Source organism: Serinus canaria, chromosome 12, assembly GCF_022539315.1.
Source record: "Serinus canaria isolate serCan28SL12 chromosome 12, serCan2020, whole genome shotgun sequence".
NCBI lineage: Eukaryota > Metazoa > Chordata > Aves > Passeriformes > Fringillidae > Serinus > Serinus canaria.
This window is the reverse complement of record NC_066326.1, coordinates 9095150-9113485: the sequence shown is the minus strand read 5'-3', so window position 1 is coordinate 9113485 and position 18336 is coordinate 9095150. Positions and strand designations below refer to the sequence as shown.

The 18336-nt window shown below is 43.4% G+C and overlaps 1 protein-coding gene across 1 annotated transcript in view; it reads left to right on the top strand.

Annotated features, from left to right (window-relative positions):
• The window catches only part of SETD5 (SET domain containing 5), a 64038-nt gene that overhangs the window by 18390 nt on the left and 27312 nt on the right, over positions 1–18336 (top strand). The window contains exons 2-8 of the mRNA XM_030228040.2: positions 7490–7664; positions 11447–11552; positions 12434–12645; positions 12985–13043; positions 13448–13635; positions 14672–14710; positions 16233–16475. Of these exons, the coding sequence (XP_030083900.1) occupies positions 7594–7664; positions 11447–11552; positions 12434–12645; positions 12985–13043; positions 13448–13635; positions 14672–14710; positions 16233–16475 (918 nt within the window). The 5' untranslated portion in view covers positions 7490–7593. The remainder of the gene's footprint in view (positions 1–7489; positions 7665–11446; positions 11553–12433; positions 12646–12984; positions 13044–13447; positions 13636–14671; positions 14711–16232; positions 16476–18336) is intronic.

Genomic DNA, 18336 nt, shown 5'->3' with positions numbered 1-18336 from the left:
CTGAAAACATAGGGATATATATGGACAAGGTGTGGTGGACTGAGCAGTGGTGTTTCCAATATTGCTGTTCCTAGTTATCAGCCCCATTGAAGAAGTTTATTGCCCCTAGAACAGTGTCTAAATGGGAATATGTATTTTACCTGTTTCTGCTTTTAGTCCAGCCTTCTTGGCATCAACTGCAATTGATGAGACATGGCAGTATTTCCTTCCTGCCACCTGTTTTGGCAAAGACTTAGAGGAGACGGTCGCAGCAGTAACATCAGCTGCCACAGCTGGATTCACTGGAGGTTGGTTGTCAAACTGTTAATCTCAGAGTATCTGTTCTGAACCTTTTTGTTTGCATTTTTGTGACATACAGGCATTTGACTGTTCTCCTTCACCTCATGGGAAAAGAGAGCAGCAACCTCTCAGTATAGGTCCAGCATAGCAATTAGGATGTGTTCCCTGCATTGCAGAATAGTTTTGCCCCATGACTGTTACAAAATCAAAAGTTTGTGGAACTGGAAGAAAAGGGATATCTTTCCTCTTTCCATTCCATGTACTTCAGTAATTTTTGTGTCTTAATCTGTGGTGCCTTATGTGTATTCCTTTTTTTCTTTTGTATTACTATATATTTTCCAGAAAACAGTAGAGAAGAGTATTTGCAAAAAAAAAAAAAGTAATAAATACAATAAAATGTACTAAATTTAACAATATAATTTTAAATGCTTCATTATTAGAAGAATTTGTCACCTTCACCAGCAACTTGGAATGCTGTGAGATAGAGCCACTGTAAAGTAATGTTTTTAGCATAGAAAGGGGTTCTTTTTGAGTCTGGGATTTTTCTGAACTTCTCCACTATTTCTGTTATTCATTTAATTTTATTTTGATGATTTCAGATTTTCATAATGTTGTGATATTTTCTTGAAGACTTCCTCTGTTTATGACCTTTAAAGTTATATGGGCTTTAATATGACGTTCTTGGTTGGGATAGTCCTTTTTGCATTGCATTGCTGTCATTCCTTTAAATGACTGTCTGCGTCACCTGCTCAACACTCTGTGTGTGCAGACCATGCAGATGCTGCCAGGTCCCTTCTCGTCAGTGTGGGGTGCAGGCAAAGTTCCCTGGCATGTGCCTGCCGCCTCTATATAAACATACCTCAGAATAATTTGGTCTGCCATGAATTACTGCTACTCTGTAATTTGCTTCTGCTTTCTAATATGGCATTTTTATGGAATTATATTTATGAATGACTCTTCAACAAATTAACAATCAATAGAAATTAAACTTTACAGTGAGGTTCTGTGATGCAAATTGGATGTTTTAAGAAAGTCCAAACAAACCCTTCTCTGGCATCTTTACCTCTGGAGCATATTGGATGGTCAAGAATGTGATTGAATTGTCCAGGAGAAGGTATTTCTGGAGGCAAAGTGTTACCTGCCCTTTTTTTTACCTCTTACTAAATTTCTCTTCTATTTTTTATCATAGTATCTGAAATCTTTAATGATTTCAAAAGAAAACCAGAATTTTTTGTTTTGGTTTGCATAATATCTTGACTGCTGAAGCAGCAGCAAAGTTTTGAGGTTATTCTTTTTGCTTTTCAAAGTAATTTCTGCAGTCTTGGATCAGTTGCTAAGAGTACTTGACTATGCATTTTGTAATTTCTCTGCTTGGTTTAATTTCTATCAGCTGCTCTCTCATTATTTGCAGTCCCTTAAGGTGTAGTTCACAGAGGAGTTTAACTAAAATGGATGTTTTCTTTATGAGATAAAATGATGGAATCATGTGCATGGATATTGTGAAAATTAAAATGGCTTAAACCTGGTTTAATTTTTTAATTAAATTTTCTTACTTTCCATCTGTTTCCAAATTTTATCAAAATCAGTTTAACTTGCTTGTACCTCAGTTTTAATAATGGCTTACATAGCCTTCACTGAACAACTTTATCCTGCTGACGTTGGCTAAGTATGTGTATTCATAAACATGTGTTGAGGTAGTGTGTAGTGCTTTCATAGAGCACTTCAAGAATAATGGGAATTGTTAATATGATTTCATATCTTGTAGGGAACAACTTGGCTGATGCATAGGCCCATGGATACCAAAAGCATTTAAAATCACCCATATTCTAAAAGCAGTAGTCTTGCCATTCCCTGATCTTTGACTCCAGCTCTTGTGAGTGTGATGAGCAGGAACAGCTCTCACTGGGTTGTTGCTTTTTGACATTTTACAATTTTAAAATGTTGTTATTCTTGTTCTAAGAGCTTGTCAGTGTTTTTACAAGGTTTTCTAGATCCCAGAGAGCAAAATGAACTCTGAACCAAATATGCATACAAGCATTTCTTTTTGCATATGATTGCATACCTATAAAGCAGGGGACAGTTTTGAGAAAGGCCTAAGACAAATAAATCTTTAGCCATGGCGATATACTTGTCAATAATTTGGTTATCATGGTATGCATAGTTAGTAATGAATTCCAGTGTTGCCTGTTACTTTGATCCTTTCTGTTGTAGACTAGGACTGAGTTCTCCCAGACCCCGTGGAATAGAATTGCTGTTTTGCTTTGTCAGTCCACTAGCAGATGATGTATGGATCTAATGATAATAGTGAATACTTGTATCAATATTCCATTCTTTGAAACTGGCACAGTTGTTTCCTTGCTTAGTGAACCCAGATTGTTTTCAGAGCAGAGCTAAGCATTCCTATTGGTAGACTGAGGTGCAATTCAAGTACTTTTGGCAATCTGCTTCACAGTTAGTTGGAGCTAAATGATTTAAGGATTTATCTGCTCTGCCCCTGTGTGTGTGTAGATGTCCTTATAGAACAACATGTCTGAAATTCAGGGAATTTGGTGCATTTTTGACGTAACTGTTAAATACAGAAAACCTTGTTCTGTTTCTGTTTGCTCTAAAGGTGCTTTCCCTTCTGTCAAGAATCTGACCTTGACAGGAGGTTTGTGCATGTACAGGGAGTGCTTGATTGGACTCAGGTGGACTGTGCACATATTTGAGTGGCACTGGCTGATGAGAGGACTATTTCAGCATGGTAATGGAAGCTGTTCCTGTTTACATTAGATGTCCCATAGATTTTGATTATTCTGAAATTTCCAGGGGAAAAGATGAATGAAGAAGATCTAAGAAAGATGCTAACACTTGTTACACTGCTCCACATGCCAAGTGATTTGCCACTGGTGCAGATGACAGTGTAAGTATGAACTCATCAGACCTTGCCGTTTCTGTCCCAAATGAGGCTGGCTGAGAGGATGCCAAAGAAGGCTGCATGGCAGAGCTGCTATTACCGGTTTTCCACCAGCTCTGGACTGGCCTGTAGTAGTATGAGGTGCAGGAGAAGAAAGTGCTTTGAATTTGATATGACTGGTAGTGGCGTGGGAGCTTAAAAAATGGGCAACTCATTATACGCAGAGCTCATCCTTCGTATGTGACTTAGAGGCCCATTGCTGAGCATAGAGAAGATGATGGTGGTTATTGTTCAGACACTAGTAATTCTGGATTGTCATAAGTCTGGAATCTGTTTCCAGTTTGGGACTTCAATAACTGGAGTTGTTGGGGAGTGTGGGGAGAGGTAAAGGAAGCTCTTGTCTGTCCTTTACTATCTGCAAACAAGAAGTGGTTGCCATCATTGCACATAGAGGTGGTTTCCCTGTTCTCCCTGCCCTGGCTCACATGTTGAAAAAGCTTTTGTCAGTTTTTCCATGATATGGTTGTACCAGTGTTACCTTTTTATCTTTCTTGGCCATGCATGAGACCCTGGATGCACAATGGTAAAATATTTCAGGCTCTCTGTGGACACAGACTCACAGATGTGCACTGACCCTGCAGAGGAACAGGATGAATCTCTGTCCTCCCCCTGCTCGGTAACTGCTTTGCCCTTGAATCTGTGACCATGGGAGGGTGCAAGGGACATGTTCTGTCCCCCCGACATTGTACAGCATCACCTGAGCAGCACCAAAGGGTGATGGAGTCTGAATTTAGGTAGCACATGCAATCTGTGAGGCTGTGCCCAGGGTTTTTTCTCTGCAGGTGAATTTTTCATGATGCTCACAAATACTTTGTAGAGTCTGTCACCAGCTGTTTCACACCATGGGTGTCCAGAGGTGTCCGTATGACTGGGACATGAGTGAAGACAGGTACAACCACATCTTGAAGGAGGAAGCTCTGGTGAGCTCTTTGACTCACCATGCTTGATAGTCCCTGTTAGTACAGACTTCTAACACCACAATAAAGTGAGTTTCCAGCAGTAAATTTTCTGCATCTGCTTTATTTGTACATGGATGGCACTGGCTGTGGAAGTGAGCCAATGCAGTGCTGCAGCCATTGCATCCTAAACAGCGTTCTGAAAATTAAATTCACTGTTTCAGCAGCAAGTGTTGCTTAACCTTCGCTTGGCCAGCTTAGATTTATTATAGTCCTTTCTGTCAATACAGGATGTTACCTGAAATGACTGAATAGCATACATTCACAGTGTAGCCAAGGCAGCCACTCACAGTGGGTCAGTCCCTTGGCATGTGACCTGTGCTGAGAGAGAACTGGGGATCCCAGCTGGGGTGGCTGTGTGGGTGGATGCTCATCTGGGCTGTTGAGATGATGTTGGGGAAGACCAAGTATCTTTATACCGGTATGACTGGTTAAGGAGGCTGATGTGTAGGTGCCAGATGTGGGGGAAAAATATCTTTAAATCTGCACTTTCAAAACTAGCTAAATATTATCTACCTGTTAGGCCATCAAAATTCCCATTTCCATTTGATTTCAAGAAGAATTGTGTTGTAAGGCAGGCAGATTTGTGCTGTGGTCTGAAGCTCATTAAATTTTAATTAAGACTTTGAATTTTGTAAAACTTCCAGTGGCAGCAGAGAGAACTGGTCGTGACTTCTGGTTTTTTTCTCCTTCAGCTGTATTTTTGGGGGTAGAGGTAGGAAGGACCTTGGGGATTGAATATACAGGAAATTGGCCAGTTTGGTAGGTGAACATCTAGATCTCACCCCCAGAGTTTTCTGTCAGGCTGATGTTTTGCATGTTAGCAGGCCAAGTGTCATGGAGTCCAGACTGTAACGTAGCCTGAAGGTGATGTGGTCTTGGACAGCACTTGAAGTTGGTCTCCGCAATTCGTTTTGAATTGTCACAGTTGAAAGTACACATAAAATAGCAGCACCAAACAGTAAAATATGAACATGGGTGATAGTTGGGCAAGTGTTGCTGTGTCAACATAAAAGTGAACTGGAATTTGCCTTGTTTAACCTTCCGGTTTGCCATTTCATGTTTCTCCAGTAATCTCCTTCCCAAAAACGGGAGTTCAGAACATTTCAGTGCAGCAGCATTTGTACAGTATTGATAGAAAGAGGAGTAACTGGGACACCTATGAGAACTGGGTGAAAACTTGTCCCAGTTACTCCTGGACTGCCCAGGTATCCTGTGACTCTCTAGTCCAGAAGCTGCACCTGAAATCCTCTAGTTCTGCTGAGTCACAGGCAGGCGGGAGGCTGGAATTCATCATGAACTGTCAGGCTGCTGCCAGCTGGGTACAGTCATTGGCAAAGACATGAGATCAATAGAGGGAAAAACATCTAAACAAGTATTTAGAAAGATTACTGGGTGTGGGAGAGGAAGAGTTGTCCATGTTCCTTAAAGGGAAGGATGCTTCAGACGCTGAGAAACTTGTATTATTGCTTTTAACCTTGTGCTAGAGTTTTACGTGACTCGGTTGAAGGAGGGATTGATGTCTGTAGCTCTTAGCTGTATTTTAGGAGCAGTTTGTCTCATCTTGTGGCAGTGTAGAAATCACAACTCTTGTCACAAGCACAAGAAAGGGTAAATAAGACACTTCTGGAAGGTCCTTTTATTTTTCTTTTTTTTTTTTTTTTTTCCCCAGAAAACACACTCAAGGACACTGGGCCGTCTTGGGTTGAAACTGCTTGTGAGCTTAGTCCGGCCTATTTCCTTTTTCATCTCCTTCCTCCCTGTGAGACCATTGCTTTGGGGCATAACAGGGAATTGCCATAGACCACTTAGAAATCCTTATGCTACTTCTGTAATTCACTGTATGCCTGTCATACTCTCTGAAAGATTTTCCATAGGGATGTATGCTGAAGAAGGAAAGTATTTCCTTGTACCAAGAGAAGTGGCCTGCCTTTTAAGACGGAAAAAGGCAACCTAGCATGTAACATTTAAACTTTTTAACTCTGACTCTATATTTGCCCTTATAGTGAGAGTGTGATTTTGTCTTTCTGGGGTTTTGTGTATTAAACAATGGCTGGACTGTGGTGTCCAAAGGCAGTTCCCTGTGAGAAATTCACTACCCACAGGAAAACTTGGCTCACAGCCTCTCTCTAGCCCAGGAGGGTTTGCTGGCAGAGCCCCGAGATGCCGGGGAGCATGTGACAGCAGGCTGGCTTTTCTCTGCTGCCGGAGCCAGGGAAAGGCAGTGGAAAGTATTCAAGGCTGCCCTTAAAGTTTAACGTGCAGAGAAGGTTGTTGTCACCATTTTTCTTCGGTTTTGGAGCTACCTTTGCTGCGTGCAGAAATGCAGCTTCTCTCTGTGTTGTGGGGGGTTCTCTCGAGCTGTGTAGAATAATAGCTCCTTTAGGCTCATCTGTGTTACTGAGGCTATTTACATAACGAGGAGCTGATCCCATTTCACCTCCGGCCGCCATCCGACCCGAGGAAGTCCGCGTTTATCGGCGATGTCTCTCGCGGCCGTACAAAGCGCTGCGGTCAGCAGGGAAGGTGGAGCCCGGGCTTCCCCAGCACGGCCGGCGGCTGCGCCCCGGTGCCGCCGTGACTCACCCGGCTCCCCGCACACAGCCAATGGTTCCGCCGCATTCCCCGCGCCCAGACGTCTGACGTGGCTCTGCCGTGGGGAGGTGTCAGGGACAGCCGAGGCCCGCTGTGTCAGGGCTCACTGAGCCACCGGCGCAGAGTCCAGCATGGGCCTCGTGGCCCTGGGGAGCCATCGGTGCTGTGGGAACAGCTGCTCTGCCGCTCACATTCACCTGTGTGAGTGTAGCCTTGCAAATGCACGTACAAGCTGATCTCCAGGGATAGGTCTCAGCTCGGTCCACCCTGACATGTTCTAGTTGTCCACAGAAATGGGATTTTGCCTGCAGCTTGTTTGGGGAAAGAGTTAGGAAATGCTGATGGAGGGCTGTGGGTGATAGGTGACAGCTGCTGCTTATATGCAGAAGGAGCTAATAGATTACTTATCTGATAATTAGTCCTAAGTTTACTTGGGGGAGGAGGGAACTGTCATTATCAGCTTTAAGGCAAAGCAGCTCATTGCATGTCAGTCCAACACTGTAAAAAACCCCCAACCTCCCCACCAAACTTCTGCCATCTACCTCTTCCCTGGCCCTACATATGAAAATGAAGTAAAAATGATGTGGCATGTCACTGATGGAAATCTATTTCTGCTTTTCTTTGCTGTGAAAGCCTTCTTTAGAGGCCTACAGGGAGACTCATCCCATAACAGAGATGCAATGCTTTGTTTCTACCCTGGTAGGTTTCCCCATGTCCGTGACGTGTTGGCCGAGGCTCTGCGGCTCCTCTCCGCCCTCGGAGCGGCCAGTCGCTGCCCTCTGGACTCCGTGATCCCCGACGGGCGTCATGAGCATTGCAATCCCTCTGGGAGTCACCACACCAGATACGTCCTACTCCGACATGGCTGCAGGATCGGAGTGAGTGTTACCCCACGGATGAGGAGAAAGGAGAACGGGAGGGTGCCAGAGGGCTGACCTGGAGTTGGGCTGTAGGATTGGTGCCAGTGCTTTCTCCCCTCGGGAGAAAGGGGCTGCTGGTCCACTGGCTGTATGAGAGATGAGTATTAACAAATGCAGTGTTATGGAAATTGGTAAGTCTGACAGGGGATATGGGGAAAAGGAGAATTTCAGTATGAGGCACTCAACCATGGGTCGGTCTTTTATCAGCTTGGCTAGTAAATCTATACTCAAGTGCAGGCAGTTGTGCATTTGCCGTACCCAGGCTTGACATTGGCATGGTACAAACCAGCTTCTTTCCCAACAGCTGCAATGTGAGGGATCAGTGTGCTGAACCTACCTCTCAGTAGAGCCTGTTAGCTCAGACTTGGTAGCAGTCTTGTGTGACTGATTTGTGGAAACCTTTGGAGTTTGACAGAGATGTGAGACAGCATCAGCCTGGGTAGGCACCTTTATTTTGTTTCTGCCCCTGAGCAGACTCCAAGGAGCACACCTCAGAGAGCATCCTTTGGAGTCCCCCACAGGACCATGTGCAGGGCTCTCACTGCAGCCGTATCTCTGAGGCCTGTTGGAGGGGACTTAGATTTCTTTAAAAACACTCTGCTTCTGCAGAGTCAGGAGCATTTCAAAATCAGGAAATACTGCATCATGATCTCTTAAAACCCTTGTTAGAATGATGTCAGCTAGGATTAGAGTATGTTTTTGTCAGGGATGAGAGCAAGGACTGAAGTTTATTTCTGTGTGCTTCATACCTCCTGCTTGCCTGCATCCTTCTTTGAAACATGGATTGTAGTATCTCTTTACAAAAATTTACAAATGGCATTTTGGAGATGGGTTTCTCCCATGTATTATCTAGAGGTATCTACTGTGCAAATACTTGCATGTCAGCTGGATCAGTGTAGAACAGAAATCGCTCCAGACTATTGATTTTGATCTGTAAGAGCAGTGGGCTAAGCTTTGAATCACTGTTTTTCCCTTCAATCTCACCCTGATTCGACTATGCATAGAGTTTGACTACACGGTTGTACTCTCTGCAAGACTGCTAATGCTCTTTTTTGTCTGTCTTGGCACTGGCCCCATTCTAGCCATTCTTCTTTGTGATGCTTCATTCCATCCTAAAGCCCACATTTTTACATGTTGTTTTAAAACAGAGAATCAGAATCTAGTAAGTCACTCATCTGCACTGATTACATGATCCTTCACTTTTCAAGATCTATCATTTAGTATTGCTTGTCACCCTGCTTCTCCCACAGCAGCACTTTGAAGACTCAACATGCAGGAATTTTAAACTGTTTATGGCAGGAGGAAGAGTGCTAAATAGTTTGCTCATGTACTTTGCTTTCGAAGCTGAGCGTGGTAGGGAGAAGAGCCAGATGTGTCTGCGCATGTGTCCCTTGTAGCATTTAAGTATCAAAAAGACTGACTGTAAACCTTCTGCAAAGCATTTTCTTTCTCCCTTGTAAGAAATTTGTAGGTCCAACTTGAGGCTAAGCTGGAGTGCTTTGAAGAAAGGTGTTTGAAGATTTCTGAATTGGTTTCTCTGCCTGTTTTCTAAAAATTGGGAATGCCAGGATTTCATTCTCCAGGCTTTGCCTCAATGCACTGTTACTGCTGAAGTGTCCTTCATGGGTCTGTTCAAAGTTAAGGCTGTCCTTCACTTTGCCTTTGAAACTCTTTGGTTTGATACATGAAGTCTGGGGTACCTGAGCTTTATACCTCTTAAAAGGAATTGATTCCGAGATGTGCATCACGAAGGCAGTGGCGAAGGTAAAAGGAAAACTAGCTGATCCTCTTTACAGGCTGAGCTTTATCATCTTCCACAGCCTCTGATATAGAGAGGAGGTGAAAATGGTGTAGGGTGTTGCTGTTCATCTGAGGGTGACATGGGGGCTGCAGAGTAGTTATGCTGTGTTAGTCTGAGTGCATATTGGAAGGTGTGGAAGCTCCTTGGCTTGCTGCTGCTGAGGAAGCATGGGCCCCAGCGTTGTTGCCCGTGGACACCGTTGCACCAACAATTCTGAAGTTTTATTGCTAATGCTGTGGCAGCATTGCTGGTATTCCAGTCTAACTGTGGTTAGGAGTGTGGGTGACTTGGACAGAGGACATATCTGCTGTTTGGACTGTTTAGGCTCTTTTCCTTCTAATACTGAAATATTTCTGAAAGGGTTATTGAACCTGAATGGATTTGACACTGTACCAATCTGAAAGGTCTAAAGGATTGTTGCAAAGTCTGGATTATGTGGCCGGCTCTACATGGTACCTTTCATTAAGAAGTACATCCTTTGAGAGAAATCATCTGTATCTCCTGTTTCTGACAGTTTAGCTGGCTGTAGTCACATTGAAAACCAACTGAATTTATCATGTCGTGCACCTAAATCCTGAGCTACAGAGGTGTTGTTTGCATAGGTGTAATGTCTTCTACTTTCTGCAGTTCTTTGTACAATAAATTATTGCTCCTTTATGTGGCAAAGACAGATCTACCTTACTCCAGAATAAGCCAGAAGCTCAGAGGTTGGTGCCTTGGAGAATAGATGAGGTTGAGTGGCAGGGTGGGGCAAACTTCAGTGCAGCAGAGATTTCAAGAGCTAATAGGAAGTCCAAAGGGCAAGGGGTTACTCTACTTGGGTGCCTAAGCACTGCCTCACGTGTGATTGCTGGCCATTGTTTGATGGTGCCTGATTCATGCTGACTGTGTAGGACCCACTGAGAATCCTGTGAGATCTCACCAGAGCAGCAGAGGTCTGAGGTAAAGTTTTCCTTTTCAATATTTTTCTTCTCTGCTTGCTCAGCTCCATGCTGTAATTTTGATGAAGATTCCATCTGCAGACATGATTCTGTAATATTCTGCCATACTCTGATACAGGCCCTACTTCTGATCTGTGCAGAGGTTATCTGACTTGTATCTTCTACTTGTAACTGAAGACAGCATGTTTCCTTGTTGGTGTTCTGTCTGTAGCCTCATTATCTAATATCCCCTGCATTGAATTGCAGCTGTCCCTTCACTGAGTAGGTTTTCTGCAGCTTTCTGCTGAGGGTATACCTTTGATTTTTCACTGTTTTTTTTCACCACCCTGTGGTGGAAGAGTGCATTGTACCTTAGCAGCAGATTTCCTGTTCTGCTCATTGCAGGCTGCTGTATAGAAAGCAGGTTGAATCTGATCTGTCTGTGGCCACTGTCTGTCCAGGACATGGATTTTGTTTTCTCTTTGTAATAGAAATCTCCAGTTCCTGGTAGTTGCTGTCAGGATAGCTGCAGTTTTCATGCAGGCTTTATCACAGGATGTTGGACTCAGTCACAATTGGTAGCTGAGGGAGAGAGAAACAAGCGCAGGTGCAGGAAAGCTGCTTAGCTGCAGCTGAAATAAGCTGTTGCAGAGATAAAATGGCAGTACTGTTCAGTGGCTTTGAGATTAGGCTAGCTGGATGCTGAACTAGACCCAATTTCCTCAACAATAAGGAAACTGAGCTTCTTACATGCTAATTACCTTTTTAACTTCCCAGACTGAGACCTAGTTTAATGAGCTATATAGGGTGGCCCTTACTCAGTTTCTTCCCTCTGAAAGCAGGTTCATCCTGTACAGCTTCTGCACACATGATGCTTGGTGAAACGCATGACACCACCTCGATTTCATGAAGTTTCTTCATTTTGAGCTCATGTGTTCAATAGAAAAGAGCAGTGAAATACTGGCACTAAAAAAAAATGATGTTGTATTGATGGGTTTTACTTCTGGCCCTTTCTGCAGCCCAGAGTCTGTGGAAGCTAGTCCAGCTGTCAGTGAGAAGAATGTGTACTCCAGCCACGGCTATGGGGCCACCCAGAAACACAGCTATCGCGGGCTGCCTTACGCAGTGAGTACTCTCTCTGCAGTGAATCAGCTCTTTACTGTCTACTTGTACTCTTTTCTGCTTGTTCCATAGTTCTTTGCCTATTAAGCCTTAGGAATTTTGGCTTATTTCTTAGGGAACACTAAGTTAGAGTTGAGTTCTGCCATACATTTTTCATTTCTGTGTTTATTGTTTGTGAAGTCTTACATACTCTACAGCAAACTTTATTAGTATTCTAGGTGATAGATTTTTAACTGAATGAAATAAATGAATGAAGTGTGAATATATGTGAATATATAATATTTTCCTGGTGGTAATTTTATGCCCCATTTGGTTTATTATGCACTATTTATACTTGTTTCAACTGCGCAGATTTTCACAGTGGTAATTTAAAACAACAAGAATCAAGGATCAGTCAGGAGCATGGGAGTGGGAGCATGGCTTGAAGCTTTGGGATGAACAGGGTGTCACAGAATCATTGAGGTTGGAAGGGGCCCCTTGAGATCACATAAGCCAACTTCCCTGTTCAAGTTGACTCTGCCTGAGCAGGTTGCTCAAGACCATGTCCAGTTGAGTTTTGAATATCTCAACAGACAAAAACTCTACATCTCAGGGCAGCTGGTTCCACTGTTTAAACACTTATGTCATCTCAGATTATTAGCAGTACAACAGTTAATGTCGAAATAGCCTGGTTGTTTTCATAGGTTTTGAGTTTAATTCATTGGTGCTGAAGGAAATAATTTACATGTTTCAGAGCTATTACTGTACCTTCTTGATAGGTTGAGGAATTCAGGCTATTGTTTTACACCAGTTAAATATTAACCTGGGAACTGTGGATTTGGGACTTCAGTTTCTAGGCATCATATCTTCACATTAAAAGTAGTACTGCAAATACTCATTTTCAGGATCATAATTATGGAGCCCCTCCTCCTCCAACTCCGCCAGCCTCTCCTCCTGTCCAGACCATTATACCTCGTGCAGAACTGAATGGCCTGCACTCGCCTGATGAGGAGAACTCCGGGGATAGTGAGAGCTCCTCAGAAGGAGAATCAATTCCCACTTGGTGCCACTGCAGTGTCTCCCAAGATGGTTTCCTCCTCAAGTGTGAAAAGTGCAGGTAAGCTTTGGTGCAGTGCAGATCTGGGCTGCTCCTTTTCTTGACTGCTCATACTGAACCGTGTCACCTTTGGGCTGTGGGACAGACTTCCTTTTGCTAACTGGAGCATTCTTTCCAGTGCTTTTGCTAACTGGAGCCATTCTTTCCAGTATTGACCCTCCTCCTTTGCGTTGTCAGCCTGACAAGTGTTGGTGGCACCAGGAGTGGAGATGAGGATGTTAAATCGATGTTCTTATCATCCTGGGCCCCACTGAGGGCACGCATCTTGTGACATCCTGTTGAATTTCAAGTGACTTTACTCCTACAAACCAGCTTCAATTGTGCATTCTCCTTTGGCAGAGGAATGAGCAGGGGGAAGGTGATCAGACTCCGCCACCGGAAGCAGGACAACGTGTCAGGTGAGTTTGAGGTTATAATTCTGATAACAGTGACTTTTATTTTCTTTCTTCAAGACCTTTGTCTTTTTGCTGTAATCATCTAACTGTGATCAGTGCCAGCTAATGTTCTTTGCCTCCCAACCACTGGGATTTTCTCCTCTCCTTACGCTTCACCTCAGTTAGCTCTGGGGAAAATCAGATTATCTTGTGAACAGAAAAGGAGAATTTTCATCAGTGCCATTCTGTGACATATCAGAAGTTTGGAACACCTGTTTCCCAGTTTGGGTGGGAAAACAGAGGTGGTATGATTCTCTCAGGGAAGAGCTATGCAGGGGCAGCAAGTTGTCTTGATGAAAACAGACATAAGGGTAAGCTGTGCTCTCAGGGATGAGAAGCTGTTGCTCATGAAGCACTTGTCTCTCTAGGCGGGGACAGCAGTGCCACTGAGAGCTGGGATGAAGAACTCTCTCCCTCCACAGTGCTGTACACGGCCACGCAGCACACGCCGACCAGCATCACGCTGACTGTCAACCGCGTCCGCAGGAGCAAACCCAAGAAGAGGAAGAGGAGTACAGAAAAGGCTCGCGCTGCTCCAAAGACCAAAAAGATCAAGGTATGTGGAGAGAGACAAGATTGCTGCAGTTCCTACCGAATGCTGTGCAGTGTTGTTAGGAGCAGGTTTTCAGGCTGGCAGTAGACAAGATATTTTTGTTCTTTCAAGAATTGTTCTTTCGGGTGTAATAATGGGACGCCTTGTATTTGTGACCTGCTGGAGTATGTGGCTGTTGGTTTAAAAATTACCTTGCTGGAACTCCACCCTTATTTCCCAATGCTGTCCATTCATGCTCAGCGCTTGGACTCAATTACGTATTTTTTCCTTTTGCTGTATTAGCATTTGGGGAAGTAGCTTTTGGAGTCTGTCTGTTTGTGGGAAAGGGTCAGTCTGTGAATAGAATGAAAAATGAAGGGAGCATGGTATTTTTTAGCAGGCTTTGTAGAGGAATTTGGGCTGCAGAGCTTCTTGGCACTGTTCTTCAGGGACAGAGATTGTGCCTGTGTGGAAAAATATGTAGGTATTGATGAACATTAGTTGAGGCATGACTTTACTGTCTTGTTTATGAGGCTCTGGGGACTGAAAAATTTTGAATTGCTCATATTGGAATGCAAGTGTGTGAGCAGCTGGTTCTTTCCCATCATCTACCAACTTTACCGTGATTTTCCTCAGGTTAGGTTTCCCTTGAAGTTTTTTTGGTAGGCACTGATTAAATAAAACATTGTGGGTAGGATCTGCGTGCAGTCTGGAGGGGTTATTTGTGAACCACCTTAATTCTGTTGCTGGACCTTTCTTGTATCCAAGCAAGTGAGGTTAGTTGGGACAGTTTAGGTTTTGATCTTGATGTTTTTACTAAGTGTGAGGCAGGCTTTTTTAGTTCAGAAATCCTGGCCATCAAGCTTTTCAGCAGTTTCCACTGGATTTGCATTGCAGAATCTCTTTTTGTTCAGGTCCATTGTTTCCTATATAGGTTTTCCTGTAATTCTTGCCATCTTTTATTAAGGATTGGAGTAAGATTTAGTGGGGTTCTGGGATTCTAATTCTTAGGAAATTTATAATGCTTTGTTTTTTCTCTCTCTCCTTGTCTGGGGGACAGGCTTTTCGAGAGGGCTCACGAAAGTCTCTGAGGATGAAGGTGAGTAGAAATGGCAACCCTCTGTGTTGGTGGTGGGCCGTTTTCCCCTTTATTTTGTCCCTCTTTTGGTTTTCCTGGGAAATCTCTGATTGTGGGGCCGGCCTTGTAATAAACTCAAACCTTACAGTGCACCACAAGGAGGCCTATTCAAAAGGGTATCACAGGACTTGCCCCTTGAACCTTCCATTTGCTTCTGATAGCTTCCAGTCAGATAATGCAATCCAGTTCCGAGAGGTGATTGATTCGTGGCACTTGGGAGTGGGGTGTTTGATGTAAGGGATGTAGAACTGGTTGTGGCTGCTCTTCTGCGAGGGCAGTTATTGTTTGATTGCATCAAAGCTATTTCAAGCTTGGACATCAAAGTAGTTCACAAGTTTAATATTGGGAGTCCCTAGTAGTGCTCTCCACATCCTCTTACTAGGGACGGATGGGACAATATATTTCTCTCCGACTTCCTGCAATAGTGGTAGGTGTGGCCATTGAATAGGAAGGTTATTTGACAAAAAAAATAGACTTGAACTGTGAGCTGCATTTATTTGTAGACACACAGGAGGTGCCTTAAGGTTTGCTCAGTTCCACCTGATCCCAGTCATGCCGCTGGCAGTGGCTTCTAGCAGGTGGCTGAGAGGAAAGAGGACAGTACTGTGGTGTCCCTATGCGCCATCTCCATAGTATGGAAGTGACGTGAGAGGGTAAAAATGCATGGCAACTCTTACTGTTTTTAATATATATGATTAAAATAATGATTGCTCTTCACTTGTCCTTGTTACTAAGACCTCAGTGTCATATGTGTCTCAGTGCTTTATGAAGCCAGATGAGTTGCTGAGCTCTGGAGTATTTGTTGAACTACTTCGACTACTGCAAAGTAAAGAATGAAGCTTAAGTCTTTTTCTTTCTACCAGCTTCTGTTTTCCCCTCCTTTACAAGACAGTCTAAACGGATTACCTGATTTTGCCCTCTCTTCTTTACGCTGCTTAGGACTTGCAGTTTTAACCCTCTACGTATTAGCTTATGCTCTACATTCAGTTTCTTGAAACTCTGGTGACCATTTAGCTGGAAGGTTCAGGACTAGTTTTGGATCAGTCACTGCAAAGATTGAGATGCAGTCAGCATCACTGAGCGTTGTGTTAGCCATGAGTGGGTTGACTGCAGGACAAGCCTACATGAGATTTATTTGCCATTCTGGGTTCTGTATCTTTGCTTTTTTAATGTAGTTAATTATTTTTCCAAAGTGACTTAAATTTTTTTTCTGGCCATGTGCTAACCTATTTTTATGTAGCAGTGCCAAGTACCAGCTTTCAAGAGGTCTTAGTTCTGCACAGAAGTCTCAGTAGATTTCTGAGTGACACTGTTGTACAGTGTTCTGGAGGGTGCAGATGCTAAAAAATGTGTCCTCATAACCAGCACTTAGATAGCTTGGCACTGATTTGCCTTTTTTTTGTAGCTTATTCATATGCTTGGAGCACTGTGGATAGGTTTTCCTGCTGTGTACTATCCATTCATTCTTTGCTGTTTGGTGCAGAATTCCCCTTCTGAAGCACATGCCTTGGATGAAAACACAGCTGAAGGGTGGGAGAATCGGATCCGCCTCTGGACGGACCAGTACGAGGAGGCCTTCACGAACCAGTACAGTGCTGATGTGCAGAACTTGCTGGAGCGTCACCTAAACTCTAATAAAGACTATGTGGGCAAAACTGCTATGCTGGACACAATCAACAAAACAGAGTTGGCCTGCAATAATACTGTTATTGGGTCCCAGATGCAGGTAAGAACAAGCAGGACAGAGGTGGAGTAGGTCAGGGCATGGGTGAGCAGTATTGTAGCTCAGACCAACAGGCATAGAAGTTATGCCAGTACAGAGAGAGATCAACAAATATTGGCATTAGACCAAATCAGTGTTACTAAGTTGGGGATATTTTGCACATTTCTGTAATGTGGTTAACAGGTATTTTGCCATAAATACTTTGCTCACTGAATGGCCTGAGACAGAACCAGATCTGTCACTTCCTGGAGATGGGAAGTTTCCTGCTTTCCACCTCAGTTTTCCAGTCCCCTTTATTTATTTTTTATTTTATTTCTTGACTCATGTTGTGTGGAAGGCTGTTTTAAAGAACGTTTCAGCATTATTTCAGTATCTTGGATTATTTGTATTCTTGTAATTTCCAAATATTGCACAACTACAACTGACTTCAGGGAGCTGGTCTCTTCCTAACTTGCCAGCGATGAGCAGTGTTTGGTGTCTTGCCATCTTTACGGAGTGCATGTAAACAAGCAGAAACAGGAAAACAACGTGTTTGTGTGGTATATGTCTTCCCCATTCATACTCTTGTTAGCTGTTGTTTCATGTTATCTGTGCTTTGTTGAACAAAGTACAGCCTTCCTACCCAGTTTAGGCTTTTCTGGGCCTTCCTTGTCCAGGATAATAGAGATAGTTGCATCTGAAAGGGTGGTCTCTGAAAGAGAAGTGGGGCATTTCTTCTGCATAAAGGAAGCAAAGTCAGAAACCTGAATATCAGGTATATGTTTGTGCTTGAATCATTCTTGTTTATATCAGCTGACTCACTCAGTGAAGTTCATGTGCTCCCTCCTACCTTTCCCTCTGCCTTCATGCAGGTGAACCACTTCAGGCAGAGCACAGATATTGCCAGTAAGGGAGAGTGCAGAAAGAGGACTTTGGACCAAACTTTCTTCCATTCTTGCCTCTGGTTCTGCAATAAATAAGATTTCTTGCGGGGGATGGGAGGAGAAAGACTTCTTGTTAGCTTTTCTAAAGAAAACAGCTGAGGAAATGCAGATATGAAAAAGTTCTAGTTCTCTATAAATCTTAATATTTTTTGAGACTAAATGTAACCAATTCTGTCTGCCTCACATGGGTTTTAGGAAAAGTCCTGAAATAAGTAATAAAACACATGCTGTGTTTCTTGGTATGTGTACCGCACGACACAAGACTATAAAATATAGTCCATACATAATGTGTTTGTACAAACCATACATAATGTGTTTGTTCTTGACATGCTCTTTCAGCCTCTCCCTTCCCATTACAGACATAGGTTTTCCCATAGGAAAATGTGGCTAGCATTCCAAATCGGAGGACTCCATGTGTGATACATGCCAAAGAAACAAAAAAGTTGAAACTTGCTAAACTTGTTAGTGACCTGTAGTTACTGTAAACAAGCTGTTGGTAGATACTTGTCATTGCACATGCTGGGAAGGTGTCAGGGGACTTTGTAGTTTCTGTTGGACACAGAGAAAAAGCTAGGTGCCTGTCTTGGGTTGCTGCTTGTCAGCTCCTGTGTCCTGCTGTCTCTGCTCAGGTGGTGGCCGTGGAGTGTTGTGAGGAGGGCACCTGCATAGGTGTGGAGCACGTGCTTTCATGCACTGTGTTCTATTTTTGTTTCACTCATTTGTCTCACCTTTGGTAGGCAAACTGAGAAGGCTTCTTGGTTTGCATCAGTTGTCTATTAACTAGATATCATTACTGAACACAAAAATAGCTTTTCTGTGAGGTAAGAGAAAATAGGTACTTTGAGCTAGAAAAAAATCAGGAGGCTGTGCAAATATACATTTGCCAGCTGTGTAGAAATATTGTTGCTGCTCTCTTTGGCTATGAAGACTGGAGAGAGGAG